The sequence below is a fragment of the Triturus cristatus genome, chromosome 4_1 (assembly GCF_964204655.1).
Source record: "Triturus cristatus chromosome 4_1, aTriCri1.1, whole genome shotgun sequence".
NCBI lineage: Eukaryota > Metazoa > Chordata > Amphibia > Caudata > Salamandridae > Triturus > Triturus cristatus.
Window position 1 is genome coordinate 170,960,755 of NC_140585.1, and position 14,160 is coordinate 170,974,914.

The 14,160-nt window shown below is 49.1% G+C and overlaps 1 protein-coding gene across 4 annotated transcripts in view; it reads left to right on the forward strand.

Moving 5' to 3' along the window:
• LOC146853824 (membrane-spanning 4-domains subfamily A member 4A-like) overlaps positions 1-13,602 on the forward strand; it is a 302,455-nt gene extending 288,853 nt beyond the window's left edge. For all 4 annotated transcript variants that reach the window (XM_085651812.1, XM_085651813.1, XM_085651811.1 and 1 more), the window contains exon 7: positions 11,517-13,602. In XM_085651812.1, the coding sequence (XP_085507938.1) occupies positions 11,517-11,672 (156 nt within the window). In that variant the 3' untranslated portion in view covers positions 11,673-13,602. The remainder of the gene's footprint in view (positions 1-11,516) is intronic.
• The last annotated feature ends 558 nt before the right edge of the window (positions 13,603-14,160 follow it).

Genomic DNA, 14,160 nt, shown 5'->3' on the forward strand with positions numbered 1-14,160 from the left:
CATAACAGTTGACTATCGTGATCGTGTCAGTACCCAGCCTGCCCCACAGCAACAAAAATCTGCCGTCCGTATCCACCCGCTCACCCAGCTTAACAAAAGGCACCGTCTTCTTAATCAAAATCGCCACCCCTCTAGCATATCCTGAATAGGACGAAAAGCTATGTACCGCTGCCCATTTGCCAGCCAGCGTGTAATGTGATCTGGGACTAAGGTGTGTTTCTTGCAATAATGCGATTTGTACCTGGTGCTGCTCCAAATAGGCCATCACCTTCCTGCATTTCCTAGCATCATTTAATCCTCGGACATTCCATGACAATATCGCGATCCTCTTTCTTCGTGCCAGCTCATTCATCTCTCAGTCAAAACACACCCTCCTGCCAGCGATATGGTGCTCTGCATCACCCCCCTCACAGACAGCCGTGCAAGCAACAGTGCCGGCCCCAACATCCGCAGTATCAAATCCGCTTGATTGAGCAACTCATCCTTCCAGTAACCTTCCATCCATATTTTCCAACCCAAACAAATCTCCCCTCTCGGACCCCCGCCCCCCACCCTCAACCCCAACTCCCAACACTCCACCCCGAATCCTCTCCTCATCACCCTCCCCCTCCCACTGAAGCAAACCCCAACCTGCCAGCCATGTCCCCTCCCCGTCCCTCCCACAATTGCCCCCCGAACAAAGGCTCAACCGCACTCCACAACACCCCATGGACTCTCGGGTATTTCCCTTCGTGGACCATGCCTAGGTGGCATCACTAATTCCCCCTCATCCGCTCCAGTCTCACACCAATCCGGTGGTCTGACTCGAGAACCCAGAGGGGGGTGTCCGGCGACATAGTCTATGGCAACCCTGGAGTGCTCATCTAATCCCAGTGCCAACTAAAACCTTTGCATAAGAAACAGTAAGTGCAGCCGGGAAGCCCTTCCCAACTCTTCAAAATTCGCAATAATCCCTCCCACGGATTTCGGCCCTGCAAGTCTGGGGAGATATTTAAGAAGTCCATTCTAGTGCAATGCCTATGGTAGTCCATACCCCCATCATATCGCTCCCTCAGAGTACCTACTTGCCCCTATGGGGCCATTTCACAAGTAATGACTACCCCACTCACTGTTCACCATCCAGCCGCTCCTCGGGCAACAGTGCCTGCTCAGCATCCACCTCCGCACCAGGCTTGTGATTCCGCTTGCAGTGCTTGAGGAACTCCTCCACCTGCTGGGGAGTCGTGAAAAATCTCTGCCTGCCCTGGTACGTGACCCGCAAGCGGGCCGGATAGAGCAACGCATAGTCCAGTTGCAATTGTCGCAGCTTGGTCTTCACTGCTAAGAATTTCCGCTGCTCCTCCTGGACCATCGGCGTGAAATCCGGGAACAGCGTAAAGGAGTTACCTTCATATGAGAGAGATCGCGTGCCCCGTGCCGCCCTCAGGGCCGTATCCCGGTCACGATAGTTCAAGAGCCGGGCAATGATGGGTCTGGGGGGCGCTCCCGGCTTTGGTCTAGGGCCCAGAGCATGGTGCGCTCTCCACTATAAAGTGGGGGGAAAACACATCCGCTCCAATCGCCGTCCGCAACATCTTTTCAACATACTCCTCCATTTTGCCCACATTGGTCGTCTCCGGAATACCTATTATGCGGACGTTGTTGCGCCGACTTCTCGCCTCCAAATCCTCGTTCTTAGCCGCTATAATGCGCAACAAGTTGTCCATCCTGGAGAGCTGCGAGGTGTGCTGCGAGACTGTGTCCTCCGTATCCGATATCCGTTGTTCCGCTCCCTTAAGGCGTTCCTCTGCATCCATTCGCGAAGACATCCGATCTACTTTGTCCGCAATTGTCGCGAATCCTTGGCGCATCTCACGCAGCACCTCCTGCAGGTGCACTGTCGCCACCGAGGGGTCCCCTGCGGTCCCACTTGGTCCTTCCAGCCCAGGCGACCCCTCCACCGGTTTAGTTCCCTTCTTGCTAGCTTCAAACGATAGCTTAGCCTGTTTTGCATCCGTCTTGCCCATCTTGATCCGCGTTCAGGGCACCAGTGCGCTCCGCCGACTCGAATGCTCCACAGTCACCAATACAGCAGAGGCTATCACGCTGCACTCAGTGGGCGATTAGGAGGGGGAGAAGTGGGTATGCCCCCTCCTCGATGCGTCCTCACCTTCAGGTCTCAGCACCCCTGTGCCGCCAGTCGCCACACCGCTAGGGTCAGCGCAGTCGCCACTCGCTGCTCCAGATGAAGCGCTCTCACTGCGCTGGCACCAGTGCCTCCAAGCCTCACCAACAGCGCCCCGCAGCCCCACCGCCAAGTACAATCAGGCCAAGGAGCAGGACACAGGGAAAGGCTGTATGGTCGTCCCTCAATGTCCCTCAGCACTCCTTAAGGGGCAAGCGGCGCATGGGGCCAGCGACAGATTACAGAATCGGGGCAGTCCGTCGTCCGCAGGCACAGCTCCTCACCTCACACCAGCCGGGGCTCCAGCCACCTCCCCGAGCTCCGGTTGGGTCCCGCAGGCCTTCAGTCACCGGCGCTTACGCCACCGAAGCAGTCCGGGGCAGTGCGTCCATCCGCTCCGGGACTGCCGCGCTCCGTGCCCAGTCCGATCTTGACAGGGGGTGAAGGGGGTCTCCTGTGCCACACCCCCGCTCCCCCAAGCAAAGCACATACCTTCTCCGCGCAGCAGGCCGGGCCCGACAGCACCCGGTCAGCCGCTGCCCCTTCCGCCGCAGCACCGAAGCCCCCGACGGGGGGGGGGAAGAGTTTCGTCCCTTGCACTGGGCACCACGCCTACGAGCAGGCGGTCCGATGCCATTCACTTCGCCTGTACCGGTCCTCGGGGTCCGCCTCACGCACTTCGCCGTATGGAGGCCCACAGCCTGTATCGCTGCCTCGGCCTCACGTAGAATCCGCCCCCAGCGAGCCGCTGCACTGCGTCCAGTCGCTCAAGCCGTCGGAACATCCGGGCCCTGTATCTCCGCCACTGCTGCACCCTCACCGCTGAAACTCGGCCAGCAAGCACCGGACATCAACATCGGCCACTTTCAGCAATTTCAGCACCCAGATTGCTAATTACAGATAGTAGAACGGATAACGGTCGCCGGACTGCGGGTGCCTCACGCAAAGGCGACCATTCGCTAGTGCGCCACCTAGCGTCCCCCCGAGGTTACCTACTTGGTGGACCTAGGAACTCCCAGGAGTCCCCACAGGGTACTCCATGTTAACAGGTTAAAAGCATATGTTGACAGGGCAGACATGGGCTTGCTCATGGCTACAGATGAGGGACAGGAGGAAGAGAGTGACCCTCTCCCAGACCTGTTGTCTCAGAACCCTGAAGATGGTTCAGTTGAAGGAGTGACCCTTGGAGAAAACCTCACTGAGCATCAGCAGATTGAATGTAGACAGGTTCAACAATCATTTCAACATATGTTCTCCCTGATACCTAGTCAAACTGACTGGTGTACCCATGTGGTGGACACTGGTGACAGTCTGCCTGTGAAGAACAAACTTTACAGACAACCTGACCACGTCAGGGACTGTATAAAGGCTGAGGTACACAAAATGCTGGAACTGGGTGTCATTGAACCCTCAGAGAGCCCCTGGGCTAGCCCAGTGGTTCTGGTCCCCAAACCTCACACCAAAGATGGCAAGAGAGAGAAGAGGTTCTGTGTGGATTACAGAGGACTCAATGCTGTCACTAGGACAGATGCAGATCCTATTCCAAGGGCTGATGAGCTCATAGATAAACTGGCTTCTGCTAAGTTTTTGAGCACATTTGATTTGACAGCTGGCTATTGGCAAATCAGGTTAGCTGAGGAGTCCAAGGCCAAAACAGCATTCTCAACCCCAGGTGGGCATTATCAATTTTTGGTGATGCCATTTGGTCTGAAGAATGCACCTGCCACCTTCAAAAGGTTGGTGAATCAAGTCCTTACTGGGTTGGATGACTTTTGTGCAGCATATCTTGATGACATTGCCGTCTTTAGCTCCACCTGGGAGGATCACCTGATCCACCTGAAGAAGGTACTTGAGGGTCTGCAAAAGGCAGGCCTCACTATCAAGGCTACTAAGTGCCAGATAGGGCAGAGTAAGGTTGTGCATTTGGGCCACCTTGTAGGTGGAGGCCAAGTTCAACCACTGGAGAGTAAGATACAATCCATCAAGGACTGGTCCCCTCCAACCACCCAGACTCAAGTTCGAGCTTTCTTGGGCTTGACTGGGTACTACAGGAAGTTTGTTAAGAACTATGGGTCCATTGTGACTCCTCTTAATGATCTGACATTCAAAAAGATGCCCAAAAAGGTTCAGTGGACAGTAAGCTGTCAAAAGGCATTTGATGACCTGAAGAAGGCCATGTGCTCTGCACCTATCCTGAAAAGTCCTGACTACTCCAAAGAGTTTATTGTCCAAACAGATGCTTCTGAGTTGGGTGTGGGAGCTGTGCTGTCACAACTTAATGTAGATGGTCAAGACCAACCCATTGCTTTTATTAGCAGAAGGTTGACCCCCAGAGAGAAGAATTGGTCAGCTATTGAGAGGGAGGCCTTTGCTGTGGTGTGGGCCCTGAAGAAGCTGAGGCCATACTTGTTTGGCACTCACTTCAAGATTCAGACCGACCATAAGCCCTTCTTGTGGCTAAATCAGATGAAGGGTGAAAACCCCAAACTGCTTAGGTGGTCCATTTCCCTACAGGGGATGGACTTTACAGTGGAGCACCGGCCAGGTACAGACCATGGGAATGCAGATGGTCTCTCCAGGTACTTCCACTTAGGACATGAAGACGAGACTGGTCAAGGCTAGTTTAATGTCCCTGCGTTTGGGGGGGGGTTGTGTAGGAGAGTAGGGTCTGCTATCCTATGGTCACCCCAAATGTTTGCTTTTTGCTTCACTGGTTTTTGACATATTGAGGCTGTGGGCCTGCTGTTCTCTCTACTAAATTGTCACTATGCACTCTAGGTGCATAACCAATTGGAATTGGATCACCCTGTGAGCCCCCTGTACCAGTGTACACTAGGTACCCAGGGCATTGGTGTATCTAAGGCCTACCAGGGGCTGCAGCATGTATTATGCCACCCCTGGCCTGGCCTAACAATTTGACACAACTGGCTGATCACTCAGCTGGGGTAAGTTGGTGTAACCACCTCTTACTTAGGTGTAGTATACCTATACCTAACCTTAAATGAGACACATGATAACCTATAAGTCACTCCTATGGCAGGCCTTAACAATCCTGAAGGCAGAGTGCTTGGTTCCATGTGAGATGTTGCCCTGGCATGAGCTGAGCCTGTCTGCAGTGGTCGGAACAACTTCCTTCTACCGTTTCCAGATATCGTCATACCATATACTCTTAAGTGCATTATGAACCTCACGGTTAAATGCTATCTTTGGTTTGGCTTTATCAAAACATGTCGAGTAAGGTGTCATACGAATTGGAATACTAACCCCTCGCCAATTCTGGCAACGGGGTTAGCATTCCACCCTTCTAGAGGGACACGACATGTACGGTACCTGAAACCCGGGTAAAATCAGACATAGCCTCAGCTCCACAAAATGGATGCTGCCACCACGGACACAAGTCTGCCCTCCTGCTGCTGGGAGTCCTTCCAGCTTGGGAGACGTGGACAAAGGGTTTCCTGCCAGGGGAGGTGCGAGCACCACCCCAGACAGGATTTTGTGTATTGGTCAGGTAGGACATCCTGGAATCAACTTAACTACAAGAAGAAGACGGGAACTTCGACGCTCTGCTGCACAGAGGACAGAAGGAAATCTCCCCTATGGTCACGCAAGCACCAACTAGCTACTTGACGTCTGCTTTGCCGCCGCCTCCCGCCGGAGCCCGAGCCCAGAGCCCGACAAGACCTGGACCTCCAGACCTCTCACAGCCCGATCCACAGTCCCTGCCAAGAAGGAACCCGTGGAGGCACCGAGACACGTGGAGCCAGCCATCTTGAAAGACCGACGACAAGCTGCAAGCGCGACAACAGAGGCTCCCTCCAAGTTGTGCTTTGGGTCCTGAGAAGCCCAACACCCGAGCAGCATCTGCACCAAAGGTGAGCCCTCCAGCATCTCCACGATCTGCGTGGGGCCCCTCTGCACTTTGCATCTCGACGCGCCTGTCCGGTCCCTGGCCCGTTGGCTAGTGGCCATTTTGGCGACGAACCTTGAAAACTACTATGCTGGTCTGGTTGCTCCAGACTGGCCCCTGCTTCCCTCCAAAGGAGCAGCCCCTCTAACCTTGCTGGTCAGAGTAATCAGCTTTCTTCATTCTTCACGACTTCTGCTTTTGCCAAGGCTTGTTTGCTTCCTTCGAGTCGCCGACACCGCCGACAGCGAGAGCCTGCGTGGGACAGCTCGAGAACCGACTCCTGGACGTCGTCGACCTTCAGGGACCACATGGCTGCGGAGACAAGCTACACCTCATCACCTGTTTGCACCCGACATCGCCTGGTACCTACCTGGTGCCACGCCAGTCACTGGCTAGTGACTGTGAACACTGTCCCCTCTGCTTTCAGGTCTTCTACAACTCCGATCCACCCTTGGATCCACCGCATCTCTTCTGGACCGACCGCCTGCTGCATCTTTGTCATCAGGCTCCATTGAATCAACAGACGAAACCCGACGCACTTCGAGACCTATGCACCCGCTTCCTGTGGGTGAGGTAAAGCTGGCACTCCGGTGCCCAAGTGTAGAGAAACATCTCTAGTGTCTGTGTTTTAAGTCTTAAGTTCGTAGTCCATCCAGAAGACCCTTCTAGCAGTAACTTTTGAACTTGTACGCACCCATTGAAAACCTATGGGAGCCCGCGTGTAACTTTCCTCACTGCACACGCGACCCATGGACCTCCTGGTCACTAACTGAAGTTAGCTCCTTGTAGGCCCAGCGATTCTAGAGGCCCTAGGCCTTTTCCCTTTCCTATTCGTGGTACTTATACCACTATTTTAGTATATGGTTTGATCGGCCACCAGGGCCTATCCATATAAAGTGCAACTTCTGTATATTGTAATACTTTCTTGTTTGACGATTTGTGCTCCTGTGCTCATAAAGAGTCTAGGGGATACTTTGAGTAATAAATACATATATATATTTTGAATATATATCTGTGTGGTGTCCTTTCATTGGTATAAAGGGGGGTTACATATGGTAAAACAGCTTGCTTAACACGCTTTAACGAGTTTAGCCTCAAAGACTGCTTAGCCTACGCTACCACTAGGGCAGCTAGTCCGAAAAGGTTGACTTACAACCACACCATAAGGGTTGCTTGGCATGGTACAAGGTGGTCACTTTAACTAGTGAACAGCATATACCAGGTCAACTTCTCACAAGCGCTGTGAAAGGACTACACTTTTAATAGCTTGTTGTACGTCCAGCGACGTGGTGGTGGTGTGCACTTTTGCGAGTATCTGCTGCACGTGTGTATGTTTTGCAGTGATGCAAATCCCCTGTTCCATCTAGTACGGGATTTATATACTCGTTCTGTATTACCAGTTTAGCATATCGAGCGTTCTGCATGTGCGTATGAGTTTACTGCAATGGTTTAACTTCGCCTCTGCCACTTGTGGGAAGATATGGATTGCAGCCGCTGAACGCAGCGTTTTGTAATCCACTGCAGTGAGTGCTCGTCTAATGGGTGGCAAACGGCTTTAAGTGTACCTGCGACAATTTGCTTGTAATCCAGTGTAAAGTTGTGTAAGCAATTAGTATTCCTATTTTTTAAATTTCACTTAGTGTTTGGCCTATTCACATCAAGTGCAAATGTGATAATGGAGAGTTCCACTTGCGCTGCCAAGGACTGCTCGACCACGCGTGCTCAACGACCACAAACACGCCAATACACACTTGACAAAGCAAACCTCTTGCAAGACTAACTGTTCTACCCAAGTTTATGCTCCAACGCCTCAAGACCATGAGGGGTGATTAGTTTGCGCTTAACAAATACTGAATTTACTTTTACAGTGGAACAATCCCGTGCTGGTTACCTCGTACTGCCTCGAAAAGCAAGCGGAACTTCAACGACTTGGGGACGATGACAACCTTCAGTTATTTGGGAGGTACCGCACACGGGTAGCATAGAAGGTCTCGGAGCTGCACCCAAACAATACAAGTCTTACCCTTTCTATACACCGTAGGTTCTAACCACACCCCGCTGCAAGACCAGAGCATGTCACATTACAGGTCTCCAGAAGTGGTGTCACAGAAAAAGTAGTGTCAAAGAATGGAGCTACAGTTTAATAAACGGAGACATTTCAGACCAGCTGATGCCAGCACGGACTGCAGCTCCACAGACGTGCCACTGCATCCCGATGCCAGACAGCAGAATCAGAGGCCCCACAGCAGCGTTAAGGAAGTAGTCTCCCATCCAGCAGTTAGGTATAGTGTCGGGCGTAGCGTACACTTCATACTGACTACCGGCCTGCAGCACCACCTAGTACAAACCCAGATCCCAACATGGCGGCACAGCCGGCCTGCTGCCCTTTCCACCCAGGAACTGCATTGTTCATGGAATCACAGCACCCTCAAACTTATTGGCTCGTGTACACAGCACGCGCACAATGCTCTGGACTCGGCAGCCATTAATGCCACGCTGGAAACGGCACAGATTCTCTGCTCTCCTAATCCAACAGCATCCGCGCAGTAGAGGCAGGCTACGGCCCCATCGAAGCGACCCTACACCCTCCCGGTTCCACTGGCAGAAGGATGGTGGCGCTTTACTAACCATTTTGCACTTTTCTGTCCCGTGTTGCCTAGGACAGGGGAGTCATGGCACCAACGCTGGGCCCCCGCAGCACTAGGAAAAGGCCCACCTTGCGCGCATACGTGGTAAGTAGCTTATAGCTTAGTCAACAAGAGTCATTGCTCATGAAAGAGGGTGCGCGGTACGGACTGGTAGCCGAGTGAAAACAAGCTCGTCTCTCGTGCTAAAATGAGGCAGCAGGGGGAGGGGCGAGAGGAGGGGGCGAGTGAAAGCGTTTCACTTGCGACAGCGAGCAGAGCCAGGAGCTATACTTGCTACCATATGGCTCCGCGTGCTCCCGTAAGTGAATCGCCACACGTGCACGCGTTGCCATTGAAGACAATGGAACGCTTGCACGTTTTTGGCTGAAAAGCAAAAGCGATTGCAAACGGTCTTTTTGCCTTGTAGTGCATGTGCACTGCGTAAGCGAGACCTAAAAAGTATTAGCCAAGTCTTTAAACCAAATAATACTGATTAACGCGTTTATTTCACACTGCCTCCTGAAATGCTCCATTCTTAGACTTAATGAAGTACCAGCCCCTTTGAGCATATCCTGGGCCTCCTGCAGCTCAGCCTGCCACAGAAGAAAGAGGAGATTTGACACCTGGCTAAAGAGACAATAAAAGGACATTTCATCGGCGCCATGCAGCCGGTGTGAAAACACTTGCCCCGTGGCGCAGGCAAAATGTCCTTTTATTGTCCCTTTTGCTCCTGGAAGTGGCCTGGGCGCTCTCAGAGACAATCTGGGCAAAAGAAGAGGCAAGGCTACACGCGCACGCACACGCGCAGCCTAAAGAGTACATAGTTCACAAGTGGAAACGAGTGGTAAGCATCCTTTTCCCCACATGCTTTACTCCGAATGCCATTGTGTAATCAGCAACAAACAGTATAGTGACAATAAATTGAGCATGTGTATATATCTTCTCTTTATTCTCTCATTCGTTGGTCCAGCCAACACGTGTTTCGTCGCCCGGGAGTACCCACGACTTCCTCAGGGCTGGAAAATAAATATAAAGTTTCTTTGTAACATGTACACAACTAAACAATGACTAATATTGTGTGATACAGGTGGAGCCAATATAATTGCACCATAGGCGTGCTACTAGGTGAACAACATCATAATATAGTGAATCACATCAGGTAAAGAAAAGTTGAGTTAGTCGAAAATAAACCAGCGTTGCTGAGAAAGAGTGTATATAAAGTTCGGAAATATCCAAAATTAAGAAATAATGAAAGTAATAGTCCAAATTGTATCCAAGAATGCACCCGCACTTTGGATGCTTGATTAATAGTTTTGGTCGGTAATTGTTACTATATCAGAATATATTTCGTTCCTTGCAGATTCATAATATATTCGTTGAAATTCATTCACTACAAATTTTGAAATATTGACCAGGACGGATGCTTGACTGGTCCCGAGGTAGTTTACTTTATATTCATTTATTTGATTGTGTGTTTCAAGAATGGTCATGTGACCATATATTGATTCATTATTTTGTCATTATCTAGAAGTCATGCTGAGCGTATGTCTTCGACTGGTACGTGACACGTTGTATATTCAAATTTCACTTTTAATCATCATCACTTTGTGGTGCATTCTTGGATATAATTTGGACTATTACTTTAATTATTTCTTAATTTTGGATATTTCCGAACTTTATATACACTCTTTCTCAGCAACGCGGGTTTATTTTCGACTAACTCAACTTTTCTTTACCTGATGTGATTCACTATATTATGATGTTGTTCACCTAGTAGCACGCCTATGGTGCAATTATATTGACTCCACCTGTATCACACAATATTAGTCATTGTTTAGTTGTGTACATGTTACAAAGAAACTTTATATTTATTTTCCAGCCCTGAGGAAGTCGTGGGTACTCCCGGGCGACGAAACACGTGTTGGCTGGACCAACGAATGAGAGAATAAAGAGAAGATATATACACATGCTCAATTTATTGTCACTATACTGTCTGTTGCTGATTACACAATGTGGATGATATAACTAGTTGTGCTCGGGCGTTGATTTAGTTTTGAATGTGATCTGTTGGGATCATTAATTGGGAAGGGTGGATGACCCCTCTCCCATTGAGCACCTACAAGATATCTTTGTCTCAGTATTATACTGATAGGGGTGAGCGCCTTGATCCACCAGGGATTTTCATCCGTTTCATGTTTTATGTATTGTAAGGGTGTTTACCTCTTTCTATGTGTGCTGCAGAATGCAGTATTCATAGAAAAAGGAAAAAAGAAGAGAAATCAAGGTATGTCTCCCCCTGGTAGGAATCCGATGCATTCCCAGGTTTACAAAACCTTGTAAATCTGGGACTGCATCATGTTCCATGGATGTTGCGTGGGAACACCCACAGCAACACCCATGGAACGCCCCGTTCACGCAGAGTAATGCGTGAAAGAGGGCCATATTTATGGTGGCTTTATGTAGCCTTGTAAAAATGGGCAGGCACACTGGACCGCCTGTGCGTAAAAAAAAACCTCAAAATGTGACTCACTAGTGGCGCAATGGGCTTGTAAATAAGCCCCATGATGTTTATTAACTAAGAACATGGCACTGGGAAAGACAAGGCAGTCAGCGACCAACATACAATAGTTTAGGTGTCCTGTATCGTAGGACAGAACACTGTTATGGGTGTGTAAAGAAATCTGGTTTTGCGCGCTACCATAGATGCTGTTCATGTACATGTAGCAGCTACTGGTGTGACAGAATCCTGGTGTTACATGCAATGTGCACAACAAAGTCAGTCTCACTAATATCCACCTGATTTCTGTTCACTTTTCAGCCTGCGGTCGTTTACCAGCCTGTGCCTGTCATGGAGAACGCGGACATCTCTTTTCGAACCTCCTCTCCCTCTGCGGACCAGAAAGCAGTGTGCCCAGCAAAGGCTGAAAATGGCGGCCAACACTCTCAGGAATTATCTCATAACGTCCATCTCTGACCACATGCTACAGATCCCTGCTGCCCCACCCCTATTTTTGAAATGTGAATTGTGGAACAGCAGCACTTTCTCCCCCTGAATCCTGTGTATACAAGTAGTGGGCAGACACAGTTGGAGAGAAGCACATGCAAGGACTGGTAGAACTATCACCTGGTAGGTTACAGAAGGCCTGGACTAGACACTGCCTCTTTAAGAATCATCTTCAACAGGACCCTGCCCACCGCTCGTGCTAAAGACTGTTCCGCAGCCGGTCTCAGGTCTCACAGGAATATAATTCTATCGTTTAGCTTGAAAGCATTTCTTAATCCAAGAAAGCAAATAGATTATCAAGGAGATAGCTTAGTCAGTGAGATTGGGTGGTGTGAATCAAATTTCCACATTTCCCAACTACAAAAGTGCTGGGTTGCAGGTTGGATGGGTAAGATGGTGATGGGTCTGGATGAACTGTTCTCATGAGGGACAGGGTCTGCACTGATTTACATTAGATGTGTCTCTGTCTAGAATGGAACAATGGCAGAAAAAGATGGCTTGCAATGGTACCTTGAGCGGGTGCCAGTGGCTACACCATTTACGAGCATTCGGCCCATCATCTTCATGGTGTCTGATTGCCAGCCGTATGCCTGGATACTTGAGACTGGCACAGCTTACCAAGCCTACTACTGCCAATGTTTGTGAATTCTGAAAAAGTTGTACATTTGCACCCATTCAAAGAGTACTTCTAAGGGTTCAGATTTACTACTTTTGTGGTAAAACCATCAATATATACATTTAAGCTTGAATACAAAAGATTAAGGGGCATATTATCAAGACAGGTGATAAAATTATCGCCGCTAAAACGGCGATAATGGGCTTGATAATATGCTCTATGGAATTCCAACTGAAGCTTAGGTTAGATGTCCTTCACATCTAACATGGGCTTCAATTGGAATTCCATAGAGCATATTATCAAGCCCATTATCGCTGTTTTAGCTGCAATTTTCTGCCACTAAAGCGGCGATAATTCTACCGCCTGTCTTGATAATATGCCCCTAAGAAGTTAAAGCCTCTTAATGAGAAGAGAACAATGAGAAAAACCAACACATACATAGGAGATCCCACTCCGGGTCCTCTGACCCAACTATCAAGCCAAGAATGCATTTATTTGGAGGGTTTTACCACGGACACCCCTCCCTACATTCTTTTGTAAAATGTCACACCCTCTCACTCCCCCACAGCTACTCCCCTGTAGATTAAATTAATTAAAAATGCCATATAAGAGAGGATTGCTTGACCAATCTGAGATTTGGTAAATTGTGAACGTGTGCAGAAAACACCAAAAATGCACCATGGTGTGGCGGGCACATACAATAATTTGGCAGCACTTCTGATTAGCTGGCGCCTGCCACACTGTACAGAGCTAAATTGTGAATCTGAAAGCACCTGGCAAAGCAGATGTAAGTTATGCACAAGCCAGATACTTACCCAGGGATGCTGCAGGTTTAGAGTTCTGGTGTGAATATGGTAAGCCCAGATCCTTGGTGCCCTACCAAAAAGATTTATTATGAATATGTTAAGTTTAAATCCTGTCTGAAGAACCCATCCAGGGACACAGACTTCAGAAGAAATCACAATTTACTTGTATTTGTTTTTAAGTATTTATACTGATGTTCGTGTCAGAATAGGTCGTGAAAACATACCTAAACATGAATAGTGTGACACTGAAAAAAAACTTTCCAAAAACTCCAAAATACTTTATTATTTCAACCACTGTCTGCGGTTTCGTTTGTCTAGTTAGGGAGAACAAAAGGATTAGATGTGAGTACAAACCGTGCCTGTTGTCTGTGATTTATAATGGTAACTCAACCATGACCACGGTTGGCCTGTTTTGACAGTGCGTTTGACTTGGGGAGGGTACAACTTGCGAGAATTAAATATTTGATGAAACAGTATACATCTGCACAGGTGCCGGGCTGCGTTTTTAATGTTTCTAAAACTGCGTTCCGAAAATATTCTTTTTGTTTAAAACACAAAAACGAAAACATCTCAGAATAGCCCTAATTCTACTTAGTCCATTAACCCCTATTCAGGCACAAACCAATTGAATTGGGATAGTGACTGTATGAATTACTCTATGTAGTACGTGGTTGAATGTATGCAAGCAAACACCACATCATTCTGAGGGCCCTATTTACGATAAACTAACCCAGCGCGGTGCCGCAAGTCATTTTGCTGCGCTGCACTAGTTTCGAAGCACAGGGATGCAACATATTAATATGTCGCATGTCTGTGCTATTCTCTGCACTGGCGCACAAACTGCTACCATGCGCCGGCGCAGGCACCCTTTGACCATGGTGCATGGATGCCTGCGTCTTGGGGAGATTGTTTTTGTGCAGGAAGGTGCATCATCCTGCACAAAAACAATAAATTGAGGTGATTTCCTCTTCTTATGTCTGCTGTAGAATGCAGCACGCATTGAAAGAGGAACAAAACGAGGAGAAATGAAAACATT